The sequence below is a fragment of the Xiphias gladius genome, chromosome 1 (genome assembly GCF_016859285.1).
Source record: "Xiphias gladius isolate SHS-SW01 ecotype Sanya breed wild chromosome 1, ASM1685928v1, whole genome shotgun sequence".
In the NCBI taxonomy this organism is placed as follows: Eukaryota; Metazoa; Chordata; class Actinopteri; order Istiophoriformes; family Xiphiidae; genus Xiphias; species Xiphias gladius.
In genome coordinates, this window is record NC_053400.1 from 13,606,824 (window position 1) to 13,633,766 (window position 26,943).

General features: G+C 39.4%; 1 protein-coding gene across 1 annotated transcript in view; it reads right to left on the reverse strand.

Annotated features, from left to right (window-relative positions):
• Positions 1-10,095: 10,095 nt before the first annotated feature.
• The window catches only part of LOC120793263 (MAM domain-containing glycosylphosphatidylinositol anchor protein 1), a 167,065-nt gene continuing 150,217 nt past the window's right edge, over positions 10,096-26,943 (reverse strand). The window contains exons 17-19 of the mRNA XM_040133168.1: positions 26,704-26,834; positions 15,602-15,710; positions 10,096-10,181 (exon numbers count right to left, since the gene is read on the reverse strand). Coding sequence (XP_039989102.1) covers positions 10,096-10,181; positions 15,602-15,710; positions 26,704-26,834 — 326 coding nt within the window. The remainder of the gene's footprint in view (positions 10,182-15,601; positions 15,711-26,703; positions 26,835-26,943) is intronic.

Consider the following 26,943-nt stretch of genomic DNA (forward strand, 5'->3'; position numbering starts at 1 on the left):
TATTGTGTATCCTTTTTTTTCCCTTTATTATATGGGGATATTTATGAGCTGTACATAAAGGGGAATTTAAAAAGTATATTTCAAATCTGATCTTAATCTACAGTATTTATAGTATATATACAGAATATTTCTTATTATATGGAATACTGTTTGGAAGTTAACACAGTCAGAAAACAGGTGTGTGAAAGGAAGATGTGAAAGATGAGACCTTTGTTGGATATTCTGGTCATTTGGAGTCCTTTATAGTAAATCGTTCTCATGAGACTCTGAAACATTTATCCGAACAATTCAACATTTTACCTTCAGATTTGTGCCACTGAGGAAGCATTTAAGGAAACTGCAGAAGAGCAGCGTTTGATGAATAATGTAAAGAGGACAGTCATAAGGATGTAGAGGTTTTTTATACTCAGTGTGTCTAGAATAAAGCTCATAAGATCTCCGGTGGCTGAATATCAAACAAATGGAATTCACTCTTCAAGCATCACAGAACGTTTTCGTGGTAAGTTTGTCACTCCTTTGAGAGCAATGCACATGTTGAGGTGTGTGTTTAACACAAATCTCTCATCCATGAGATGCACTGGCTTTCTCCGGAGAAAAGAAAAGATGGAAGTAAGGAAGAGAGGGAGGAAGGAGGAGGGGTCTGAAATGCGGTGCTGTATTTACACACCTTGACATGGGAGCACTTACAGCTATTATGATGTTTTTATCGTGCTCTTTCCTCTGTTTTAAATCTCACTGGTGGCTCTGTTGTTACAAACTCATTTTGAGCAGCCAAGCCTTTTTAGATCGCAACCCTAAAATTCTCAAATACCAAATATGTCTGTCTAAATATTTGCATAAATGTAAGAGACATCGAGATATTTCCATCTGATGTACTGTGCAGCCAGAAACAATAATACTGGGTTTGAATAATTAACTTTCGTCAGATATTGACATCATGGAAAATAAGTTTGTTTTAGATTTTAGTTCAAATTGTTTTGTTTGCAGTTGAGGCCTCTTGAAATGCAAGGTTCCTGGCAAGACACATTTCAAAAATTGCTTTGCATACAATACTACTATATACAATATTTGTAATCATACAAAGAACAAGGACAGAAAATATAACAAAAAATAATATTAGGAAAGTTTCGACTCTTGTTTTTGTGAGTGCATTGCTTTTTGCGTAGGTCAGATATGAAAGTTAGTGTATGTACAGCAAGTCTTCTAAATTAAAAATCATTTGTCTGTGCCTTGCGAAACCATTAAAAAAAGATGATAAATCAATCAGTTTTATGATGTTGGTTAGGTGTAGGAAAAGATTGTATTTTAGATTAAAATCAATTTTTACTATAAAAAAAAAAAGCTTGGTTATGGTTAGGGTACAATTGTGGTCATGCTGCTAAACATTGGAAATGGAAAACATACAGCGGCCTCCTGTGGTAAGGACCAATGCTTTATAGACCCATCTATCCACTCCGATCTCCTACATATATGAAACTTGTTGCTCAGTAATAACATTACCTGACTTCCTCATGATTACAATGCCCTTTAGAGGGCTTTGTCACAGTATGTCATTTTGAGGCACCTGCTGGAATGACTGATGGGTGGTTCTCCTTGGTAGGACATCCTCTGTATATAATTGGTTTATTAGCAGAAACAGGAACTCAAGAACTTGCTTAAATAGAATAAAGCTGCGATATGACTAATCAATGCTTTATTGTGCACACAAATGTACATTGATTCTAGGTAATCATCACAACAGCACAGGGATTTCTCAGGAGCAAAGCTTGAACCTATCAATTATGAACCCGGGTTTATCTTTGAATCAAGCAAACACAGCATCCTTCTCTCCTCCTCATACAAATGCGAGACAACTGGAGTCACAGGCTCAGTTAAGAAATCCCACCTCCCCAGTGTCACAGACAACAAATGAAGGAGAACGGCACAGCTCTGCACCATTCAGCCCACACCCCTCCAACCAGCGCTGCACTAAGCGGCAGCTCAGAGTAGAAACCACACGTTAATTAGACTTCTATCTGTACATCTCTGCTTTGCTCAAATAAGAGAGAGGAGTGGATAGGGGAGAGAGTGAAAAGGGAAGTGATGAGAAGAGTGAAAGAGGAAAAGTGCTGCGTGTAAGCACATGTCTCTCATGTCTAATACTGTTTATGTAAGATTACACCTGTTATTTCATTCGCTCCACATTGTTACATAAACTATGTCTAATGAGGAAAAAAATAAAAAATGAATTTAAATGTAAGTGACTGAAATAGGAGGGTGGGGCTGGCGTGTATAAATGTGTTTGTGTGTGAGAGAGAAAGAGAGCAGCCATGTCTCAGCTGGACTTTCCGGTTTATTCTGAGAGGAGAAAGCTCTCTTGCCAGAAATCAAAGGTCAAGTCTTACAGCAAACGACTTGAGCAAAAATAGCTGAAAACCTCAACTATATGACACCTATCACTTCTTCCAGCTCTCCAGACTAAAGTAAGCAAGCTAAACAGGAACAGCCTGTTACAGGAAGGTCAAAACCAGACAGATTCTTTATCCTTATTGTGTATTTTTGGCCTGTATCTATTTTAGTTGTGGTGGAACAGAAATGACTAAGGGGAAAAGACAAAAAACGGGGTGGGGGGGGGATTGCAAAACACATTTAAGAAGCAGTGATAATGTCAATGAAAGTGAGAAGATAATCACACGCCCTTGGAGTGTAAATGAGTTCTGATTACTGCATTCGTTGTGATGGCATGACTTTGTGGTGACATTCTAGTCTGAGGTGCTGAAAGATGGGAGAAAGCCATTTGTGTTCATTACACTTTTACACACATCTCACAAATTAGGCATGCACGAGCTGGCAGCCTTGGCAGTAAAGTCATTAGCGAGCAAGTGCCGAAATTTGTTTAGTAATTTATTAATTCCTAAGAATTCTCATTAATTGCTGTGTTGCTTCTACCGCATGTGGTATCTATCATGTCCACATGAGGGTCGAATCAAGACAGAAGTTAAAAAAAGAAGCTATTAATGAAATGCTTTCATCCAAAAATTTAATTGTGTCATTAACTCGCCATACTCTTGTCAAAACACCGGGGAAGTTTATATGAGCTTTGTATGTCCAACAAACAGAAAGTTATCAGCAACTCAATGTCAGCCATCTCCAAAACAACTGAAGTGACTTTACTCCACTAATTACGATAAGAGACGAGGTTAAGCAGACACACACACAGTTTCATTTATGTGTTGTATGTACAGTACTATAAATGTTTTTGTGCGTATTTGTGAAGTTGTCCAAACATGTTGGTCTATTAGTCACGCATAATTAGTGATAAAGTGTGTGTAGTAATTCATATCTTTAGGCACTTGTAACACTTCTGTACTTAACCCCCTGCTGTTGTGATGTATTTTCTAGTAAAAACAGGCCGCATCTCATGCCATCTCAGGAGTAGTGACTTGAAACACTTTGCCAGCAGTGCAGTAAATCACACATGCTCTATAGATGGGCCTTTTCATCTCTGTAAATGTGACTTAACATAAATGCAACCTTTTGTTTTCTAGCATGGTTAAAAACTACTTTAAACCAATTCTTTTTCAAAGCCAAGACATAAAAAAGCCCTTAAGGCCTATTAAAGCTGATTTGATAGTGAAAAGTTGGAAATTTTTACGTATTCGCTTATTTGCTTTCTTGCCAAGAGTTAGATTAGAAGATCAACACTGTCATATCATCTGTGTGGTAAATAAAAATCTACGGCCAGTAGCCACTTACAATACCTTAGCTTAGCACCATGACTGGAAAAAGTCTTAGTTACTTACATACTTGTTAACATGTTAAATCTTGTTTGTTTAATCCATGCAAAAACTGGAAGTGTATAACCAGCACATTGAGGTTTGGAGTCTGGTCATCACTGTGAGGTTGCCTGCCAACCAGCGGAGACTCCAAGACCAGTTACTGTGCCCAGCCAAGGTGCTAGTCCTACCCCTGAAAAAAAACACTTTGGTTTTGTACAAATTCATTAAATGTATGAAATATGACTCCTTAATTGAGCTTTAGAGGTGCTGGTATATGGATTTTTTTTACCTTTGGACTGAGCCATGCTAACTGTTTTCCAGTGTTTCCAGTCTTTATGCTAATTTAAGCTAACCGGGTGCTGGCTGTAGCTTCATATTTAGCATACAGCTGCAACTAACAAATACTTTTTTTTTTTTTAATTAATTGATAAGTCTATGAAATGTCAAAAAATCACACAAAATCCAAAGTCTAAGATGTCTTCAAATATGTTGTCTTGTCTTGCAATCAAAAGTCCAAAACCCAAAGAAATAGAGTTTATAATGATAAACAACAAAGATATGCAGTGAAGTTTGTCATTTGAATAGCAGGAACCAGAGAATGTTTGGCATTTTTTCACTATTTTGGTGATCAATAATGAAAATAGTTGCCAATCGACTAATTGATTAATCTACTAATAGTGTCAGCTCAGCTCAGTGTGCAGAGAGTTTTATCAATCTTCTCATCTAACGCTCTGCTGACTGTTTCTTAAGAATTATTCCTTTTCAGGAGCTTCTACAGCAACAAACGATAATAACTACACCTTTAGGTTTCATTCATGTTTATTTATACCTTTCAGTCATACTGTATTTTAAATATATTTTTCCTCTAAAATACTTCAGTACATGACAGAGATATACAACACCCAGCCCTGTTGCTCCTACTTTTCCCCTTTCTTCCCATTAAAGGTGCATTTCACACCTTTCTTTCCAAAGTGGATCAATACGTACACTGCTGTATGCTATAAAACCTGACAGTCAGCACGTAAACTATCGCTGTGACTGATGCACTCCCTTCCAAAACTTAGTTAATGCAAAGACAATGCTTGTCACAGTGAGTTACAATAGTCAGGTGAGTCCAAAGAAGTAATTAATAAAGTTCTAAGGCTTATCACTTCAAAACTGCTTAGTGAAACATTTGATGCCACGGAACACAGTACAGACACCATCTTGTGTGTTGGTAAAATGTCAGAAAATCTGCTGGGACTCTGGGATTCAGTTACTTGTGGACTTGCAAGGTGTGTGGGTCAGCCAGACGTTAATCAGAGAGCATATTCCATCAAACATAAAAGTAAAGTAAAATTTTCCTGAAAGAAATCAACCTTCTTTTAGGAAACCAGGGCAAGGATCTCCACAAGCGTTTTGTGGAAAAAGTAATTTCACTCTGTAAACCAAGGCTGTAACACCCTAATAATGTTTTAAGTAACATTACAGTGGATCATTACCTGGGAGTGTTACCAGCACTAAACACTGATCGTTTTGCATTATCTTATTTCCCAAAAAAAAGAAAAGAACTGCTGAACATGTGTCTCATTTTATTTACTGTTGCCAGGAGGAATACTACTTCTCAGTGTATTGGCAGCTTTTACAGTTAAGGAGAGGACAGAGGCTGAGTGAGTCCAAACAGTCTCTTGCAGGTCAATTCTAATCAAAACAGTTTAGACAGGATACAGCAGGTGAAAGATTAACAGTCACTTTGTCATTCCAGTTGTTATTATTCACCTGCAGGGTGGCAGGTATCTGTTTGCAAGTGTAAGTGTGTATGTACTTTATGTGTCTGTGTGTGTACATGTGCAGCTCTACAGGGGCTCAGTAAACACATGAATGAGCATGTTACTAACAGAAAGTGGAAATGGAAAATGGAGACTAACAAGATCCCCAAATTCTATAATTTTGAGAAGACTACACTTCTCAAGCACCGGTGTTTCACTGACTTAACCTATGTTAGGGGTTGGAACCAAAATAAATATACCTTTCAGCTGAAACATTTCTGAATAGACTGGTTTTCAGATAGTAAGCACATTTAGTGTGTCACCTGCCTGATAAGAGAAAACCAAACTGCACAGCTAATTTTCATCACTAATTCATATGGTAAACATTTAGTTAGTTGTCTTGTCTTTGGTTTGCCTTTATCAAAATCATCTCAAACTGGATTTGAAGTCACTTAAGCTAAATAGGATTGTCCTAGAATGAATTGGTTTTTACTTCTGGACAATCCATTGAATGCTATTGAAGCACCTATTTCTCAAAACCGCAAGAGTCAACTACTGAGGCCATTACGTTTGCTGGTTAAAAACTAAAGAACTGCATTGGTGTTGACTTTATTGAAGCTGAGTTTGGTTTTATTTGTGTCGTTTACAATGTTAAGGTTAGCCTTCTCTTAAACTCAAAATATCAGTCAGATTCATTACACTTCTGGTCCTTGAAGTTAAATCCTGCACACTTCTGAATAATATGTTGACTGGCAGTTGTGCAACACATTCTGACTGTGCTTAGCTACAGCACTATATGACGATCAGCATGTTAAAGATGTTTGCATGTTTGCTACCAAAGCATGTCACTTAGGACAGATATTTTTATTGTTGACAAAAGCTTTTTATATCTTTGCTTATTTAAATTTCCATTTTATTAACAGATGTTATTTGGGAAAAAATGAAGCCCATGGTTCTTTTATTTTCTACTGAAATAATGAATATCACTAATTATAAGTGACGCTTTCAGCGTGTGGTTTTATTATGGAGGATCTATGCAAACCTCACTTTGGGTCTGCACTAAGACATGACCAAATGAAGTGTCGCTACATCATACAGGAGTAGATGGATACAGTTCCAGTTACTTTTCAACTCTCACATGTCACATATTTTAATACTCACTGGCAAAAACTGTTGCTCGTTGATTCATCAGTCAGCACAATGATAATGATAATAGAGAAGCTGAGCAAGAGGTTGGATTAATTGTATTTGCACGTGTGCATATGTTATGCCTTGATATTCTATTCTCAGGTGGGTGCAATAATACAGTGTCTCCCACTCTTAACTTGAGTTAGAAATTGTTATAAAAAGCCAAAACACAACCACAGTGAGTGTGTGTGTGTGTGTGTGTGTGTGTGTGTGTGTGTGTGTGTGTGTGTGTGTGTGTGTGTGTGTGTTTGTGTGTTTGTGTGTGTGTGTGTGTGTGTGTGTTTGTGTGTGTGTGTCAGTTTTGAAAGGGAAGCAAGTGTAACAGGTAACACATTTTAAGATTTCCCCAGTATTGTCTGGTAATCTGAAGCTGTCGTATGTTCAAATGCAAGGATAACAATGTTTTTTTTCAAAGTTACTTCAGTCATTGAAATATGAGGCAATATGAGGAAAGATTTGACAGTTAGCATGATGAAATGCCATGCACATCAATGTTTAATGATATTTCAAAATGTTTTCTAATGTTTTCTAAATGTATTTATTATGGGTAACATACTGACCTACAGTGTGCTGCTACAGTGCTGGATAATGTTATGATATTGTACAACTTAAGGTCTTATACATACCACATATCGCCAATTCCTTTAGTGATATAAGCTGGTGGAATGGGAGGCACGGCAATGGGTGCCTAAAAACAAACACTTTCTGTTACGTTGTGTTTGGGGAAAATGAAAGGGGAATTTTGAACTAGCTATAAAAAAGCTGAAAATATGTTAAGCTTTGCCTTAAAGTACGGTATATGACGGCAGAATGAACAAGATACATTTGCAGGAAAACATGTCACTCAGATTCTCTTCTAGAGTAGTTTGTATCAGTCGGGTACAACCTGCCATCAGGTGCACTCATCGGACCAAAGTAAACAATGACAGAGGTAAGATAACACATACAAAACATTTTGCAATAATTTGTCTATAGTAGGTGTCAAAGGGCTTCCTTTGTTCTCATAATACTCTCTTTGGCATTTCATAGATCTTTCCAACATGCCTTACACCCATGTTGTGGGAACTAAAAGCTGGCAATGATCCTGTGTGATGTTCTACACATACAGTTACCATCAGTGTCATATTAACATAGAAATTACCTCCCATACCAGACTGGACGAGTCAAATAAGCACATACTTTCTGTATGTTCTGTTCTATTTATGACTGCACAATTATGAATACAATTTTTACTGACCACAATAAAGAACAAAGAATCAAACAAAAAACAAGAGCAATGATAAACTCAACATGACATGACACAGACAAAAATACATGAGGTGTTGAAAAGATTGATTCACATGTATTGATCAGCATACACAAGCACATCGGTCATTGGAGCAGTGTAACTGGTGAATGTGGAGTTTTCTTGAGATAAGTCGAAGCATGATCCAGCAAAATGCAGACACACTCTCCCCTGAATGATTTAAATGGCTACAGCTGTGAACTTCATGAATGGCAAATACACTGGTAACAATCAGAACTGATAAATGATGAGGACGTACCCAGTATGATGTATTTTGGACAAAATGGTTTTTCTGCAGACTGAACTGATATCTTGTGTCCAATAATAAACAACTGTATAGAAATCTATAGATATGAGTATTGCTTAACTTTAACAATCATATCTACGTGATTATGCAAATTGTTTAAACTACAGACATTCAATGTTAAACAATGACAGAGAATCTGATATGCAATCCACAATGCACACTGGCCAGATACTGACAGTCCTCCTCGATCTTTCACTTATATGTGTATGAGAAATTCACCCATGACATTCAATGACCTGTGGAGAAAGAAGAGCTCTCTGATCATACGTTCAACTAAACCCCGTGCTATTTCCTGCCTCCCGTACCACACTGCTTTTTTGCATCTTCATTAGAGACATGTCCAGCTATTCTGTTGTGGTTGATAATGCCAGAAATCTGAGTCATGATGTCCAATGGCGGGAAGATTATGAAAAGGGAGCAGAAATGTGAAAACTGCATCTACCATCCATGGTTTTCCTCCTGTGTCACTTGCAGATGAGACATTTTTGAGGCAGAGGGTGAGCTGAGGGCCAGACTGTGATGTCAGCGAGGAAAATTGAGTGTGTGTTTGTATGGGTCTCGGGGAACGTGTGCGCGTTCAATACTGTACTTTTTGTGAAGAAAAGTTGAAGTTTCTATCCGGGTGGCTTGGATCCACATGCTTAATTCAGGTTCCGGATCACGACTCATCTTCTCTTCCTTTCATAAATATTAATATAATACTTTATTTCCATTGCCCTTGACCCTTATAACGCCATAAACAAAACAAAACAAAACAAAACAAAAAAGCAAAATATCAAAACATTGAATAGGTCTGACAAATTGCAACATCACATAATAAGTAGAATAAAACCCAAAGGAACAGCAGTGGTTGTATAAACATTGTGCTTCTTTAATTTCACTTTGTAAAGTCCTCCACTGTCCTAGTTGTGTTTTAGTTTAAACTTTGTTATATTTAATATATATATAGATAAATGTACACGTATCATCCGCACTGAGGTTCGTCTCTTGTGGCAAGCAGAGGGCAAGCAGAGAGGCTACCAGGAGCACCCTTCTTGTTTCCCCTGTATCTGGTTTGTCCTTTCCTCACAGTTCATTTGTTTATTCATTCATTCATTCATTCATCAGTTTTTTTTTCCATCGGTCTCTTTGTCATTCAGTAGTTCCCATGGTCCCAAAGGTTGGGATGAAAGGGAGACAGTTTCTCTGAAATAGAAGGATTTTCCCAACTTCCTATCTCTCTTTCACTTTCTCCCTGGAATCCCTGTTCCCTCATTTTATTCCCTCAGGTCCTTTGTCATCTTTGGTAGAGTGTCCGACACTTTGGTGTGTCTTGGGAATCGTGTGCACCGGCCATCGAGGATTGGGGTTCAAGCTAGTGGAGACACATGAGAGGGTGCATGTATGGACAAAGAGGGTTGATAAAGGAGAGGAAAAAGTGACAAAGTCATACACTGACATGGATCTATTCAGATGAATAGAGTGACAGAAGAGAGACTGTGAAGTTCAACTGTCAAAGATCCCTAAGTATGTTCACCTTAAATACGGTATGAGCATCAGTTGGTTACACTGAGTGTTTGGGGAGGAAATGTTCAAAGAAAGCAGAGGAGGAGAAACTAGACAAAGACTTTTTGTTACCATTTATCTAAGGAAGAAGGATGAAATGGATGCATGAAGGATAGAAAGACAACGAGTGAAGAGGACAGACAGGTGAAGAGAAGGGTAAGTAGAGGAAAAGACAGCGGGAGGGGTAGAGAGAGAAGTAAAAGAGCACGAGTCAGGGCAGTGTCTGTCAGCGCAGACAGGTGGCGGTGTTGTGGGAAGTGCTCATCATCTGTAGAGTAGCGAGAGTAAGCAGGAGAGTCCAAAGGTCAGCCAGCTGGCCAATGGGAGTGACTTTGATCCACCAATGAGAACTATGGAAACAAAAAAGAAAACAGAGTTATTTCATAAGTTTATAAATGGAAATAATATTGACATCTTTTGGCCAGCTTGTGCTATTTAAGAAATTATTGGACTCATGATGACATTAGGTATTAAAGCAAAACTCAAGAAAGGCACAAGTCTCTGTGATTATAGCACATGAAGATCTGTAACTCTCCACAGGATGCTTTTGTAGTAGACACCTATAATTACAGGCGTGCTGAGCAATCATGAGGGCTCTTTACATTCTAGTCAGCACATGTCAAATATTTTTCACTCATAATTTATTCTTCTAAAATGTGGACTTCTATCACTTGCTGACAAATTCTACATGTGCATTGTTTTACCAGTGGCCACCACAATAAAATTTTCTTTTCTTTTTCCTCTGAAATACAATGTATATGTATAATGTATAAAATCAGATACAAGGTGTAAACTCTGACTTTTCCTCCTTTGTATCATTTTACATATAATTTCTTTGTTTGACCCTTGTAAGCACTAATTTATAAAGAACAGACGAACCTTGACATTACATTAACCACAGGCTAAGTAGATATCATGCATGCGCTATCTTCTTTGACCTAAGGTTGTCTTTAAGCCTGAGGCTGAGTGCAAAGGCATGCACAGTGAACAAAGCCCTGGTGTGGCATAGAGTTTAAGGCTTTCTTCAGGGCTACATCATGCGAACAATACCAAAACATATTAACCAATATTAAACGCAGGAGGAATATTGTAAAAAAGTGATCTGTATTTTATGGTGTCATGTGGAGAAAAAATGAGAGACTGTCAGAGTGGTCAGAAAAAGGGTTGAGTGGAAGAGGAAGGATAGAGAGAGAGACTGAACCGAGAACGAGGGGGTGGATGAGTAAACAAGTAAGAGAAACAGAGAGATCCACCTCTGAGATCCTACACATTTTCATGACAGCTTTAAAACTTTAATGAGAAAAATAAGTTTCAATTGATGTCATCATCATATTTGATGGATTGTTTTTCTTGATTTTTGTTTCTGCAGGTTGTTATTGTTTTTGCACAGTTAGAAGATAAAGCACAGGCATCTTTTTTGTGGTGTCATTTAATTGTTCAGGATCACAACAGTGGCATAGATGAGATTCTCTAAGGCTTTCTCTTTATTTTCTTTCAGTCCCACACGGAAGTGGTGTACAAAAACACACTCATTCTCTTCTTTTACTTACATACGACATACGCTCTCTTTTACACACAGCAGTACACAAATACAGCAACAAATTACACATGCAGGCCGCTCAAAGGCAGAGTTTAATAAATAAAAAGTAGGTATTGTATTAAAAGATCAATATGATTTCATATCACGGGTCCATCCTCCAGGCAGAAAATCAATATTTATATTAAAGCTTTGATCTGTACGCAGCAGACACACACACTCCCACACACATAAGCGCACAAACACACACACCCCTTCCTATAGTTTGCAGGCAACCAACTATAGGGGAACGGGCCGTTTTACATCTCTCCGTCTGTCTCTCTGTTTTTCCTTTAACCCCTCCAGCCCCAGCTCTCTCTCTCTCTCTTACTCATTCTTTTACTTTCTCTACACATACAGTCTTGTAAAGGAGCAGAGAAGTCTATTTCAGTGATTGTGTGACAGTGATACAGGTCTCTGTACTTCAAACCTTTTTTTTTGTTCTGTCATGGAATTTAAATGTGGTTAAAAAGACAATGGATTACTTTTGTACATTTGCATCACAAGTGTTTGTTACAGTACAGTCAAACATTTAAAGTTACTACCCAAACTGTCCACGTTAGTGCCAGATCTCGCTGAGCCACTTCCTAGCTTAAATTTGAGCTGTTTATGTGTAAATAAAATAGATTAAGCTATTTCAGACTTCATTTTGCTTTACTCCTGATTACTGTTCACCTTTTTGGAAAGTTGTCATAATATGATGCGGGGGATCAACATAATAGAGGAGCAATAAAGAGAAAAGAAAATCCAGTTAAAAGTAAAAAGTAAGAGACAAGCTCATCCTCCACCGCCTCTTCTCTTCTCCTGCAAACACGAACAACTGAGCCAGGCAGAGCTCTTTGATTTATGCAGGTGGAGTTGCACCAGACCTGTCACAGGCAATCATCCTTCATTTGTGGAGAGCTGCAGGATAACAGTCCCCTGTGCATTCATAGTTAACCTGAAGTAAATTTGTGTACATGTGTGTATGAGATTGCTAATACTAAAGTTGTCATATCTGTGTATTTGAGCTTATTTGCATCCCTGCATGTGTATACAGTATGCGCTTACATATACAGTAAGCCTCCACTGAAAACACAGGTGGTATTAACAGATGCAGGTCTGTGATGCACGTGTACAATATGTGTGTCAGTTACTGTGTATGCAGTGTGTGTGTGTGTGTGTGTGTGTGTGTGTGTGTGTGTGTGTGTGTGTGTGTGTGTGTGTGTGTGTGTGTGTGTTTCTGACACAGGTGTGATGTATCAGCAGGGTGATGCTGCCAGGCTCGCCTACTCTCCTTCCACATCCATTTGAGATGTTGGGAGCAGCAGCACGATCTCATTGATCTGCCTCAGAAATGTACAGATTCTCTCTCACTCCCTCCCTCTCTCTCTCACAGACACACGCACAAATGCACACAGACACACAGACGCACACACACACACACACTCACACGTACACACACACACGGACCCATATGACAATTTTCTGATCAAACATTGATGTTATGTGCCACTGTACGTGTGCATTCAAAAGCACTATCTCACCACGCATGTCTATTTTATCCTACCTTACCTACGTAAACATGTAATGCCACTGTTTTCTGGCAGTTGGGGTAAACTTGTATGAAGATCACATTACGCAAGAACTTTGGTTTGGGTTCAAATGAAGCAGGTATAAAATGGCTCACTTATAAATCCTGTACATCTTGCATAAAGCGTAGCTGAAGGTATGTTATAACTGAGTTTGCATTTTCCTCTAAGTCATATTCCTTTTGAGTTCATCACACCAAAAAAACAAACGTTGATTTTAATTCTTCTATCATCCTCATTTTATCTCGGTAGTTCCATTTGTGCAGAAATCTGTACTCAAGACAGAACCGTTTTTGTTTCTTACAATGGCAAGGACTCTTTAGTCGCCTGCCTGATAATTACCCATCTGTCTGCACTGTATGTCTCTGCTTGCAAAAAACCTGCAGGACACAAATGCAAACACACACACAGACACACACTCAAAGACCTCAAGAGCTTTCCTCTTCCTGTTTACACCTTCATCCATTATTCACTCCATCCGCCAGAGTCTTTACATGCACATATGTGTGAGATCACACACTTGCAAACACACTCATACTCAGGCGTCTCACATTGATGTTTTGAGGAGGTAAAAACTGCTGTTTGTAATTCACTTTGTCATTTTTTCTCATTTGCGTTGCTTCCATGGCTCTAATGTTTTCTTTGTATTGGGGCAAAGCAGTAAAACGTGAGCAAAATCAGTAGGTTCTCACCACATGTTTTTTGTACTCATATTCTGTGCCAGCATCTATTGTGTGCTTTTCCTTCCTGGAAGAGGGTCCCTGCTCTGTTGTTCTACCTGAGGGCTTTTCCTTTTCTTCCCCATTAAAAGGTGTTTTTCGTGAGTTTTTCCTTATTTGAATTGAGGGTCTAAGGATATAGGGTATCATATGCAGCACAGATTGGAAAGCCATTAGAGGCAAATTTGCAATTTGTGATGTTTGACTATACAGTATAATAAAAATTTACTTCAATAAACTAGTCACTCATTAATAAATTATGTACTACATACTTTTGTAAATGGCAAAATTACTTAAAGTAAAAATTAGTCTAAATTATAGGCACAAATGCCAAAAATAAGATAAAGTCAAACTAATTGGCTGGATAACCGTTAAAAGATCAGTTGTTTATTCTACTTACATTTTGGCCCACATTTTTGATTCTTATTCCGTTACACAGTTTCAAAGTGTCTCCATCTCTCAACAGTAATGGCAGTGTTCAATAACGTAACGGTGCCAACTAGCTGTTGTGCATGTCTGTAGACAGAGCTAATGCAATGAAGGCTGTTATGAAAGTTTACTGACGTTTATCTGCCTGTGTGTGTATGTTTGCATGCACGTCTTGGCTGGCAGAGGGCAGCTCTTACTGTACATAAACTGCTGGAAGGTTGTAGTCACATATTCTCTTTCTTCTTTTGGTTCTTGGACTTTTTTCTCTCTCTATCTCTTCTCTCTCTTCTTCCTCTCTCTCTTTCTCAACCCCCATCCACACACACACAAGTACACACACTCACAACCACACATACTTTCGGTCACTGTCAGTCTTTGACCTTTTCTCAGTCTCTGTCTTTTCTCCACAACCCAACCCTCTATTTGGTCTGTTCGCTATTTGAGTCTCTCTCCACACGTGTACGTGGATTCGGTGAAACTCACTGTTTTAGTCTTTCTGGTTCACCCTTAAGGTAAAGCGGACTCTCACGAACAGTATTTAGGAATAACAAAATAGTAATCTGGTATTCTATTTATGGGCAGATAGCTTGGTTTGACTTGTCTAGCAAGCTGGAATGAGTGGTGTCGAGAAATCGTGGTCAGTTTATTGAGTGAAAACAACTCTCCCTGTTGGATCCAACTGTGTTTCTCTTTCTTTCCCTGTGCAGATATTGCTTTCTTGCTTTTTGTCCAAGTCCTTATCGTCATACATCATCACAAACTCCCTCCTCTCTCTCTTTCTCCCTAAAGGGTAAATAAAGAGCTTTCAAGGATGAAGAGCAGTGTGCAGAGGCATACAGATAATTAAGGGTAGATGGCTAATAGAGAACAGAAGGTGAGAAGAAAAGAGGATACAATGAAGGTGGGTGTGGAGGAGGCAGTTGAGTTGCCGTGTGGAAGTGTGGAAGAAAGAGATAGAGCACAATGTGAAGTAAATAAAAATGTAGAGGCAGAAGAAGGGCCACAAATGATGATGAGGCTTCCAGTTCGCCTCCATGCCGGTGCCCTGTGGTTTCCACTTGTCTGCGAACAGCTCCCACACTGACAACATTTTCTCTCTGCGCCATATTTCCACACTTCCCAAACATTAAGGAAGTGTTCTTTTTCTCTTGTTCCTTTGAAATCCTCTGTCTACAGTAATTCCCTTCTCTGCTGCTTCACAATTCATTTCTTTTCAGATGAAATCAACTCAGTTTTATTCTGTTCTGTTTCAGCTTCTTAGCAAGTGCTTTATTGGCATGTCTGCTGAAAACAACAAAGCTATCAACACTTTTTAGACCTTCAAGAATTATATTTCCTTCCTTATTTCGGTTCCCTTGAAAGTGCCTGCACAGACAGACAAAGATTGGGGCAGAAACAGTTAATCACAGATGTTTCTTTGTGTTTGTGTGTTTACATCTCTCCACTCAAAAAAAAGTCTATCTTACCTGTCTTACCTGCGCTGGCTACAGTGTTCTCCTGTTTGCACTTCCCTATGGTGATGGACACGTCGTCAATAGCAATATCCCCCTCGAATCTGGGGCCTCGAATTCCTTCAAACACAATCTGTTTAGGCAAGAGACAAAGACACAAATGGATGCTGGGTGAAGATAATTGGCAGTAAATATCTGGTTAGTCAAAACACAGGCACAGCCCTGCTAGAATTTTCTCATTACCTTTTTTTAAAAAAAAAAAGTGATGATGAAATGCTTTGATTTCAGTTTGAACATAAAAGATGTCTCATTGGTCAAATGAATTAATTCAGTGGCACTGCAATTAAAAAAAAAACATGCTGAAACTTTAATTAAATATACAGCACAGAAAATAAAATACAAATAGTATTATCCTTCAGTATTAAGGATTTAGAAGCATTCCTACATTCTTATTCCATAATAATATATGGACCCACAACAACAAAACTAAACAGGAGACCCATCTGAAAACTTTCCAAGCGACTTCCCCAGCCATCTGGTTTTGACTGACAGCCTAATTACTGTGGTGTACCAAGGCACCAAAAGCCCATCGCACCCAGCTAATCAAAAACCAAACGTATTCTGTCTGGAATATGAGGAGGAAAGAAGCAAATAAACATGAAAACTTTGTTGCTCCAAAATAACAACAAAAGCAGCTCTCACAACTGTAGCTGTTATTGGCTACAACTGCAGACACTAGTGCTTTATAATGTTTAATTTTAAATATGACAGCCCAAGTGCTTGCTGTGTAATCATATCTGAGTGATTTTCAATCCTACAGTAATAATGGCTTATTTGATCTGTTAAGTGGTTTCTACAGAAATGTGCGCCATGCACAAATCGATCTGAGGGCTCATAAAAATGTACATATTTTCTAATACATCTGCCAACTAGCCCTTGAGAAAGGCAATTAACCCTCAAGTTATTCCAACAGAGCAGAGAAAGTAGCAGGTGATGCTGATGGAAAAACTGAGGGCCTGCTGCCTGTATACCATTTCGTTGTACGTAGTGTTAACAAGAGAGGGGGGCAGGTGCATACATGGAGGGCTATCAAATATGCATGACTGGCCTCACTTTAAAAACTCCATCTGTTAACACCATCGTGCTGTGGTAGAGTATTAACAGAACACAGAGGGTATTTAACCCAAGAAACAGGCAGAGCAGGGCCGCCATCAATTTGTGTGTAAATATATCAAGCCAAATCAAGGGTGGATTCAATTAACCTGGAGAAAAGCCTGACATACATGTTCTGTGGAAATGAAAGGTGGAGAATGACGAAGCAAAAGCATCTCTCTCTGCAGAGGCATTCCATTACCTGTGTTTTAATCTGCAAGTGTTGTGCTGTTAGCTCCTAACAGCTATGTCAGTTTGAAGTATCAAACAGAAATTCATGGGGCAGATACCAATGACCTATTTACTGCCATAGACAAGAAACAGCATGACTGCGTGCATGTGAAGTAATATCTCCAGTTTACTTCAGCAGGGTAATCATGAAAAGCCAGCTTAAAGGGGAATAAGGAAAGTTTTGTAAATGTCCCTCACCTAGTTTGGTCAACCTCTGGCTCAGTTACTGTGCTCCTGCTTGAGAATCGAACATTTCTAGCTTGATTCACTTAGCCTGAGTGTACTGCCCAGTGTGTGAGCACACACAAACTTGCACAAGTGTATATACAGATAGCCTAAACCATTTTTTCTTTCTGTTTCTCTCTCTGTGTCTCAGTCTCTCCGCCTCTCCAATTCAGTTACATAGATAAAGGGGAGGGAAACAGAAGAGCAGCACCACCTCTTTCCCACTTGCTTTCTAATTTAGTCCCAGAACGAGAGATCTTCTTTGAATGAATAAATAAAATAATTAGGAGAACCTTGAAGCTGACTGGGGAGGGGAGAGTGGAGGGAGAGAGAAAAGAAGTGCAGCAGCAGCAGCAGCAGCAGAGACTGGCTGGGTTTAGCTGGTCGGCTCATTTGTGCAAAAGGGTTATATGATTTTTTAGGCAGAGGGTAGGTGTGAGGGAAATTGAGCTAATTGGTCAAAAGGCCATTCTCATCTAATTTATAAACTCTACGATGCGGTGTCTTCACTGTGTGCTTGTGGTTACTATTTTGTTTTATTTATATACTTTCTTCCTTAAATTCTTTTCTCTTTGTAATTTTTGTCACTAATAGAACCAACCCAACACACTACAGGAACCCCTATAGCCAACAACAAACACACATCCACACAAAAACACCGACAGTGACACTGAAGCTATGCATGCCTGCCTCTGTACACCTGCAAGCACGGGACGCCAGATTGTAGTATAATTAGAGATGATGAGAAAAATAATTGGGAGAGGAAGCCCAGAGAAACACTGGCTTTGACACAGTACACAGACCAAAAGACCAAATAACCCACTCCTTTAAGCCACATAACAGCCCGTTCACCCAGAGTATAATAATTCCCTCAAAGATATCAAACAGAATAGCATAGCACAAAGCAATGCAACATCCTGCCATGGAAAACAGGCACACAAAATAATGGTTTCATGAGTTTATTTTTCTGGAAAGGCTCCGGGGAACAGGCCTATGCCCTTTCACTTAATGTTCATTGCTGACAGATTAAGCTGAAGTGCGAGTTACCTGTGACAACAAGTCCCACACACTAAAACATCACTGCTAGGCACTGTGCTGAAGTGTATCCACGAGTATATCTCAGGGTTTTCTCAACCTTGGGAGTGGAAAGGTTGCTTGATATACAGTATCTGAATGATACTTGAATGATAAATAATGATTTTGACTATTGATTTGTCAGATATATTTTATTGCATAGTGCAATATTTAATTATTTCTGTATAACAATCTTTGCACTTAAAAGTGTCAATGCTTTCCTGAAATTCTCATGACATCAGGGACAACTTTGTAAGTGGCGGGATCATTAGATGGTGGGATGTAAAAATAAGGTCATGTGCCATTAAAGGATCCTATAATATCAAATGTGCCTGAGATTTTATTTTGACATTTACAAAATACTTAAAAGCCATCAAACTTCTTTGGAAAGGTAAACTACAGTGTCTCAATTTCAAAATTACATGTAAAATTCTCTCAGTTCCCAGTTCTTGTCACAAGACAGTGTATGTGAGGAAGCCAAAGTAAGATAGACAGCTTGTGTGCAGGATCAAAGGGTGTACAGTAAAGTGTCAGGTTGGAGTTGTGAATGTGTCGTTTTGTCGAGCCTTGTAACCTTTAATGTTCCCATTGATGTGCTGTCCACATACCAGAGGGGACACAGCCATGAGAGAGAGAGTAAAAGAAAAAGAGAGTGTGTATGCATGTGGTTGTGTGTGTGTGTGTGTGTGTGTGTGTGTGTGTGTGTGTGTGTGTGTGTGTGTGTGTGTGTGTATGAGAGAGAGAGACACACAGAAAGAGAGATAGAGAAACGTACAGAAACTCCTTTGAAATACAAGTGCAGAAGAGAGTCCCTACAGTGTGAGGCACACAAATGTGGGTTGGCCTGGTTTCCAACGAGCCCCCCAGGTACCAAACATTGCGAGGAACACAGATGGCCTCTGGGTAATCCACAGAGGAGCGAGTGGGGACACAAATAATCTACTACGTGTACATGTAATTTCTGCTTTATACATTGGTCTCAATGAACAGCCAGCATCAAGGCCAATTCACTCTGATTACTTTAGATTTTACACAGCAGCATGATTGGCAAGCTTGCAGAAGAAGACAGGTCGTGGTTCGATGGAACAACATTTAGCAAGAGAAATTGCCACAGATACTGATGTAATAGTGGAGATAGTGCTACTCAAATGTTTCTTTTTCCCTGAAGATGCAATAAACCCAAATCAAGGGGAGAAGAGCTCATAAAAAGGCAGTTCACATTTCATGAATTTACAACTTGAATATACACTGACATTAGTAATCATGGCCAGTGGGCAGTAAACAATTTAAATTCTAATGCTTCTTTATTGGTTGACACTACCCCCGTTCATAATAAAAGCTTTGCATTAATGCAAGCCAATGGCTGGGCTAAAGCTGTTGTTTCAGAGAGGCAGGAAGGGAAGCTGTTCTCAAAGACATCATTACTTTTGTTGGACAGAGCACAAAGAGAGGGGTAATGCTGAGACGAGTGGTCGTACCTCAAAGACCTTCGGTGCAAGTAGTCAGTGAGCTGTGCACAGGACTAGGAAGTTTGTGTTCTCTGTGGACATGCTCTCTCTCATGAAGTAGAAATGAAACAAGCATCAATATGCAGTCATGTCTGCAGTCAATGGAACTAAGTAACATCTGCTTCAAAACGTGATCCTCCGGGAATTCAACTGGATTAGAAAATCATATGAATGATGTTGAAAGGGGAAATTTGAGACAATAGATACACTACAAGGCGACTGCTGTTTATTTTTCTTGAGAATTTAGGTTAATGGTTTCTTCAATTGTAGAGGAAAAGAATCAGCATTAAACAACAAAGCAACAGCCACAAACACAGCTCCTGCTGTAGGCAACAATGCCTGGACCTTAATTAAACTAGGTTTGCACATTACCCAGCTTCCACACAGGCCTTTGAGATGGGAAATTAATGTTAATATTACTGCCATTTAACATGAACCCGACTTCCCAACTTCACTGAAAAAGATCAAAAGAGAATGACAGTAAGACAGAGACAGATCAAACATGTAGAGAGGCTGAAACTGAAACTTAAAAGGGGCACTCCACCAGTTTTACATTTTGAAGTCAATTAAGTAGTTATACCCCAACTTTAAGAAGGTGTAATACTAAATCCCAGGAGTACGCATTTAACAGACTCTGCATTTAAGTTAATGCTGTAATATAATTCTATGTGATTATATGATTTAAATTTGCGTCGCACTGCAGCTGCAGACTGGAGTCTCTGTGAACAAGGACGGCCAGTGATGAACCTGTGATAGCGGTTTCATGTGAATGGGTTCAAACGCAAGTTGAACATGAGTTCAGCAGACCGACACTACATGAACCTCTTCTGTTTCAAAGAGGTATAAATAATTCATTCTGACAGAACGACAGCGACAAAACAAAAACACTTGTGACTAATCCTTTGCAACAGTCTGACTCTAATGTCTCAGAATTCATGTAATTAATCATGCACACTTGATACTGTTTGGACACTGCATAGCATGGACACTGTTTAAATACAGTTCAATTGGCGAGGGCTGCTAGTCTTTGCATCATATACTTGTGGAAACACAGCAAACCAATACCTGTCCTTCCAGCAGCCAAAACACAATCCCAAGTCATCTTTAACGGTCATCTGCTCCTTCATACACATCACTACCAAGAGTTTTAGATACAGTGAGCCATACCAATTGGCGAAATTAACTTAAAAGAGCCGCTTTTCACAATTCAAACTTCTTCCTTCCAACAAAAGAAGCTGAACAGCAGAACACAACAACAGCATTGAGTCAGGTAATTGTCAACAGCAGACAGCTCAATGATTATTATTGATTGTAAGGAAACCAGCACTCCCTAGAGACCGCGAGAGATAGAGAAGGAGAATGAGAGATAGAAGATACTGGGGGAATGTGGGAAAGACAGGGCGTCTCGAGGAACAAGAGCATCAGAAGGTGGCGCTGGGAGACACAGCGATTGGAGCTGAAAAAAGTAGGAAGGACGGGCCAAGAGAGAAAACTCGGGAGACAGACAGGTGTGTAGTAGAGAGAAAAAATGGGGTTCACCCTTCTAATTTAATTTCAACAGGCCCCTGGGGAGCTCGATACATAACAGAAAGTTGTAGGAAGGGAGGAAGAGCGAGAGAAGGGGAGAGAGAGGGTAACAAAGTATGTTTATCAGCTCATCTCCTCTGGCTGGTGCTGGGATCAAGGTTACATGCTCTCTACATTATTTAACAACTCTATTTGTTACATGGCAGTGGTTTATTTGGTGGGTAAGTGTTTGTGTGTTCGTGTTCAATAGACAAACTGAAGAACTGAGATATCTGTTAAGGTTATTGTAAAGGTTGTAAAATATTCATTTGAATGGCAACTCAAAAAGCATTCCTATAAATCATTCAATTGATTGATTGAATTTAAAAAAAAAGTATATTTAATAAATTTTCTTGGTGATTTCAGTCTGTTTGCTTAAACTCTCAAAACTGGATACAAACAAATTTTTTTTAATATATTTTGTCATTAGATCATAGAGGTTAATGGAATTGGTCGAGGTTTTGGGGTGTGTTGGTTGACAGAAAAAAAGGAAGAGGCTTCAACCAACGGTGGTTTTCAACTTTGTGCCACCATTACAAGCTGGTACAGGTTGTACCTCAAACCAGACTACTGCAGCAGATTTCACTAATTAGCACATGTTCACTTAGAGAAAGAACTTGTGGGAACCTTCACTAAATTGGTCCTCAGTGGAAGATGAGTTAGATGACCACTGCACTACGTGATGGGTTCGACAACTTTCCAGGTCCTATGTGATCAAGGACAAATGTGATGGACTGGACAAAGGTATGCATGAACAAATCTGAGAGAGAAGGATGGGCATACGGTACAAAGCCACACTCATACCCCTAACCCAGTCGACGGAGTGGACTAGCATTACAGCACATGCATGCACTTGAGAAAGACCACACACGGAACAGAGAGACAAGAGCAAATTAGTCATATACGAGGCAACCTGCAGTTGCCAGGGCGACAACCCCTCTCTTGCATGCATCCTTTCTCAGTCATCTATCCTGCCTCACCTACCTTTGCCCGACTCACGATACAAATGGGGGGATGTATACTTGAGATGCATTAAGTGTTTTATTGATGACACAAATACACACTCACCTCTTGTTCTCTCTCGTTCACACACCCACTTTCTCTGCTTTGCAAACACCCCCTGTTTTGCTCATAAACAAACATACACGGTGCTGACTGCTGTTTTCTTCTTGACTGTTTAATTCCTATTCATTACCAGCAGGTTATGTGGTCTGGACTGATTAAGCTGGCTGCTTTAACACTGCATAGACACAGTGTGGTAAGGAAAAGACTTGGGACTGCCTCTTCTGTCACAGTATGTACATACTGCACATTATATTGAGCAGTTTGTTGTGTATTAGTGATGTCTCTGCATGTATTTTCATCTGTGTCGTGTGTGTACATTTGTCTCTGTGCTGTGTTGAGTGCGCAGGTTCTGTTTCTTTTTTCTAGGTCTGAGAAGTGATACCTTCAGACATTTTAATGGCTTATGTACATTCCTCCCTTTTGGCCCCTAAACTGCATTTTACCTATTCACTGACCCTGGCCCTCAATTGTGATACAGTTACCCGTTTCCCATCCCACCTTTTTCCCACATACTCACTAACAGTTAAAGACACATAGACAAAAACACATAAAAACCTCAAGCTACCTTGGTGTGGGGATATACATAAATGCTGTAAAATTGTTATTTTGACAGGATAAATTCTACCTGATTAAATCCTGTTATGTGTCTGGAGTTTAATCCCGTCAGAAATAGATTGTTGTTATGTTCTAAGAGGGGAAAGGACATCAGTATGTAAGTAAATCAAGAGTATAATGTTTTTTGGCAAACACCCCTCTTTAAACATCAGTATGGTGGCAGATAATCAGAAAGAAAATATGTGGGTAGGATGTAATTTAGTATATATGCAATGATCTTATTTTACAGCAAATGCAACAAAGCCCAATTAATTCTGGCTTTGCCAGTTGCTAAAACAACTGTAAAAAGTAAAATTTAAACCGAAAAAACTGGACCCGATGTTGTTATGTCTGTCTGAGAATAGGAAAAAAATGATGAGATCTGAGAAAAAGATGACCTGTTAGCTTCCTCTAAGAAGGACAGGCCAGAAAGTGTGAGAGGCTAAGAAATGAGACTAAGTTAGCAACATGTGTAGAAGAACAAATACTGTAGGTCCTATACTGTATACTATATGTATGTGTGCATGAAGTGTTCCAGACTTAATTTTCCCTTTACTGGTGAAAGAAACAGGGTGTTGCGGAGGAATGTTTAACGACGAGCAAATGCAGCCCCCAGCTAAGGCCTTCAGCCCACATTCATCATGGATTCAATGTCCCCCATGCATGTACAGAGAGTATCTTGAATCATTACAACACAACTAGCAGGCATCCCCTGCTCATAAATAAGCCTGTTAATTGACCTGTCATAGCTAATTGCTGCAGGGGATAGGAGACTGGAATGTGTGTGCGTGTTTAAAAAAGAGTTTGTCTGTATGTGCGCACGTGTCTGTATCTAACACAGTGTTTATATATGTGATTTTGTGTGCACGTAAAGATAACACAGACAGATAGACAAATGGAGAGGTAGTGTGTGTGTGGGTGAGTGTGTAGCCAGTTGGATAGTTGAAGACTCTCTTTCCTGAGTCTGTTGTTTTAGAGGCAGTAGTCATTAGCCTTGAGATAGGAGGGTGTGAAGCGGACCAGAGCAAGAATCGACCCAACTGGTCCGCCTGTCCCAGCACTGGGCCAGAGAGGAAGATAAGTGGAGAGAAGGGGAAAAAAACAGAAACAGGAAGAGATCGAGAAACACACACGGGAGGTTTGAGGCATGCAAAACAGAACCATCATCTTTTTTGCCGTCTCCCTCTGCTGGGTTTTAAACTTACTGAGGTAGACACATGTGTATGCACACTCACAAACAGACACACAGTGAGCGAGAGAGGCTGGGAAAATAAGTGAAAGAGAGGAAGCATCATGTCCAGTCCAGAAAGGAGGTCTGAGTCATCTAGTTTACTTGGCCACATCCCAGCAGGGAAGAGCTAACTGCAAGCGCAGCCGCCAAAGAGCCGATGGGACCTCAATGATGTGTCAACAGATAGTGCTCAAACACAGGCAGTTCCTCTGTTAGGTCTCGAAGACCATTTTCTTCCACTATGGACAGAAAACGTATAGTAAACTTAAACTTTAAACTTCTGGTGAACTTAAACACGGGAAAATTTCTGTACAGTTCAAACTAGAAAAGGCTGTACCCATTGAACTTAATCTGGGCGTGTTCAGCGTTTTAGATATGAGAAATAGTTCACATAAAATCTAAGTTACTTCTAAAGGAAGAGACCTTAAGTCCTTATAAAAGCAAATCACATATGGCAGGCTGGGAATTGGCCCAAATTTAAGCCTCAATTATTCTCTGGTTATCCAATCATTTACATTTTTTTTTTTTACAGTACATTGAGTCCCATCATGCCCCTGTGTATTTAGATTGTATTCAAGGAAACATTTAGTTGAACCTACCGAATATCATACATGAATATAAACTCTGGTAAAAAAAACTTGCACTCCTTAGTAACCTCGTATATGCACTGATCGTATTCTCACTCTCCTGATACTAATTCCGACACTAGCGTCAAAGTACCGATCTGTTTGTCTTTCTTTTTCATTTTTAAACCCGTATACCTCTTTGAGTGGAAATGATTGGGAGCTTTCTTCTGCGGCTTCTGTGATGCTGTAACATCATTTCTGAACAAATGTATATATATTTATATGCCGACATTCTTTTCAATTATATTGTTCTTGAAGGTTTTTGAAAACTGACTCTGAATCTGTATTCAGTGTAGATAAATGATATCTGGCCAATACCCAATCCACGTCAAAAAACTCAGTAATGGCGTTGATACCGATCCACTGTATCGAGTTGGTGCATCACTAACTTCACTTGTTCTTTTAGTTTTATTCAGAGGTCATGACAGTCCATAGACACAGACTATATATGCTGTTTGGATCTTTCAGATCTGTGTGAAACCTTGCTCTACACCCGGAGATCAGCACATTCTTGATGAAGCGAATAATCCTCTGGCTGTGTGGATAGGCTTGGTGCTGACATTCAGCAGAAAATGAGCTGAATGTTCACTCAGAGGCTCCTCATTTATCAATAAGTCCGCCTCAGTGCTAAAATGTCAAAATGCTGTACCCACATTTATTTAATACATGAAAAATGCACCCCAGCTTCTCATATAAAAGCTTGGGGTTAATTTATATTTATCATATTTTTCATAGCCTTCATTAGTACTACTTTTCGCACCAATCTGTGTGGCTTGATAAATAATTATGTGATCCTGCATCGAGTCCAGCGGGCAAACTCTCTCACTGCTTACATTCTGAGACTGTGATTGGTTGGAGTGGCCCAGGAGCTGGCAGGGACACTCACAGAGCAGGTGATTGCCAACAGAAAGCTTGAGTTCTTTCTCTACCCTCGCCACCTCCCTGATGCTAAAAACTTTCCTCCATTTCAAGTACCTATTGATATTTTGTCTCCATCAAGGAAAATAAAAAAAGAATTTGGATATGCGTTAACGCTGACATCACTTTATATGAGGTGGAAATAATAATAATAATATAAATTCAATGACGTTTTCTGGTTCTTCAGGGCTTTAAAAGCCACTGTGGAAAATTTCCTGTAAAAAATTCATTAGATTCCAAGCAGAGTTTCAATCCCAATTCTTTGTGGAATTCCCTTGATTCCTAACAGCCACCAGAGTATAAAATATCCCCCGTTCTATGTAGGCTGCAGTAGAGGCCTTCCTCTTGGGGAAAGACACAGCAGAATGGAAACGGGTGCAGTACAGGCATTATTTAAGAGATGACAGGAAAAGAGGAATACAGTGAACATAAAAGCCTATAAATTCTTTTTTTTCTTTCTTCTTCTTCTTCTTCTAGAGCGAGCCAAACCAGAACTGACAGTGGTGTCAGTAGGTGGTGGAAATTAACCCCTCAAGAAGTACACACTGGTGGCAATTTAGAGGTTGAGTTCTTTCAACATCAAGCAAACAGTACAGAGCAGTTTACATGTTTGGATCTCAACAGATGACTGGGTCGTACCTTTAGGTTGAGTTTTGCCACTGCACGCACACAACTCAGCTGCTTAGAGTAAAGCTGCAGGATCGCGGGGTGCGTTACTACAGTCTCTAAGAAACACAAGCTCCTCGGTTGTATCCTCTTTTCTAGGGTTCATTTGTTTTTCTATAAAGACAAACATTCTCCTAAAACAGTATACATCTGGTTTCAGTGCACAAGCTGCTTCCTTTTTCTGCTGCATTGTTGTTTTTGTAATTGTAGTAATTTAATAATTACTTTTCTTTCCTACGTTGGGAAGAAAAGTAATCACCAAGCCCTTACCTGGAAGGGTCCACTGGGGCTGATGTCAAAGAATGCTTTTTTCCAGTCTGGGCCTTGATGACCAGACTTCGTCCATACCACCGAGTCCACAGACGCAATGCTTCTCACTCTCAGAAGCACATTGAGAGTGCCTGTAAGTATGCACACATGCATTCCCACAGACATACACCCGCAAACACATTCACACACATACAGATTATTAGAAAGTGTAAGCAAAGACTGAATACTGAGTTGTGGCAG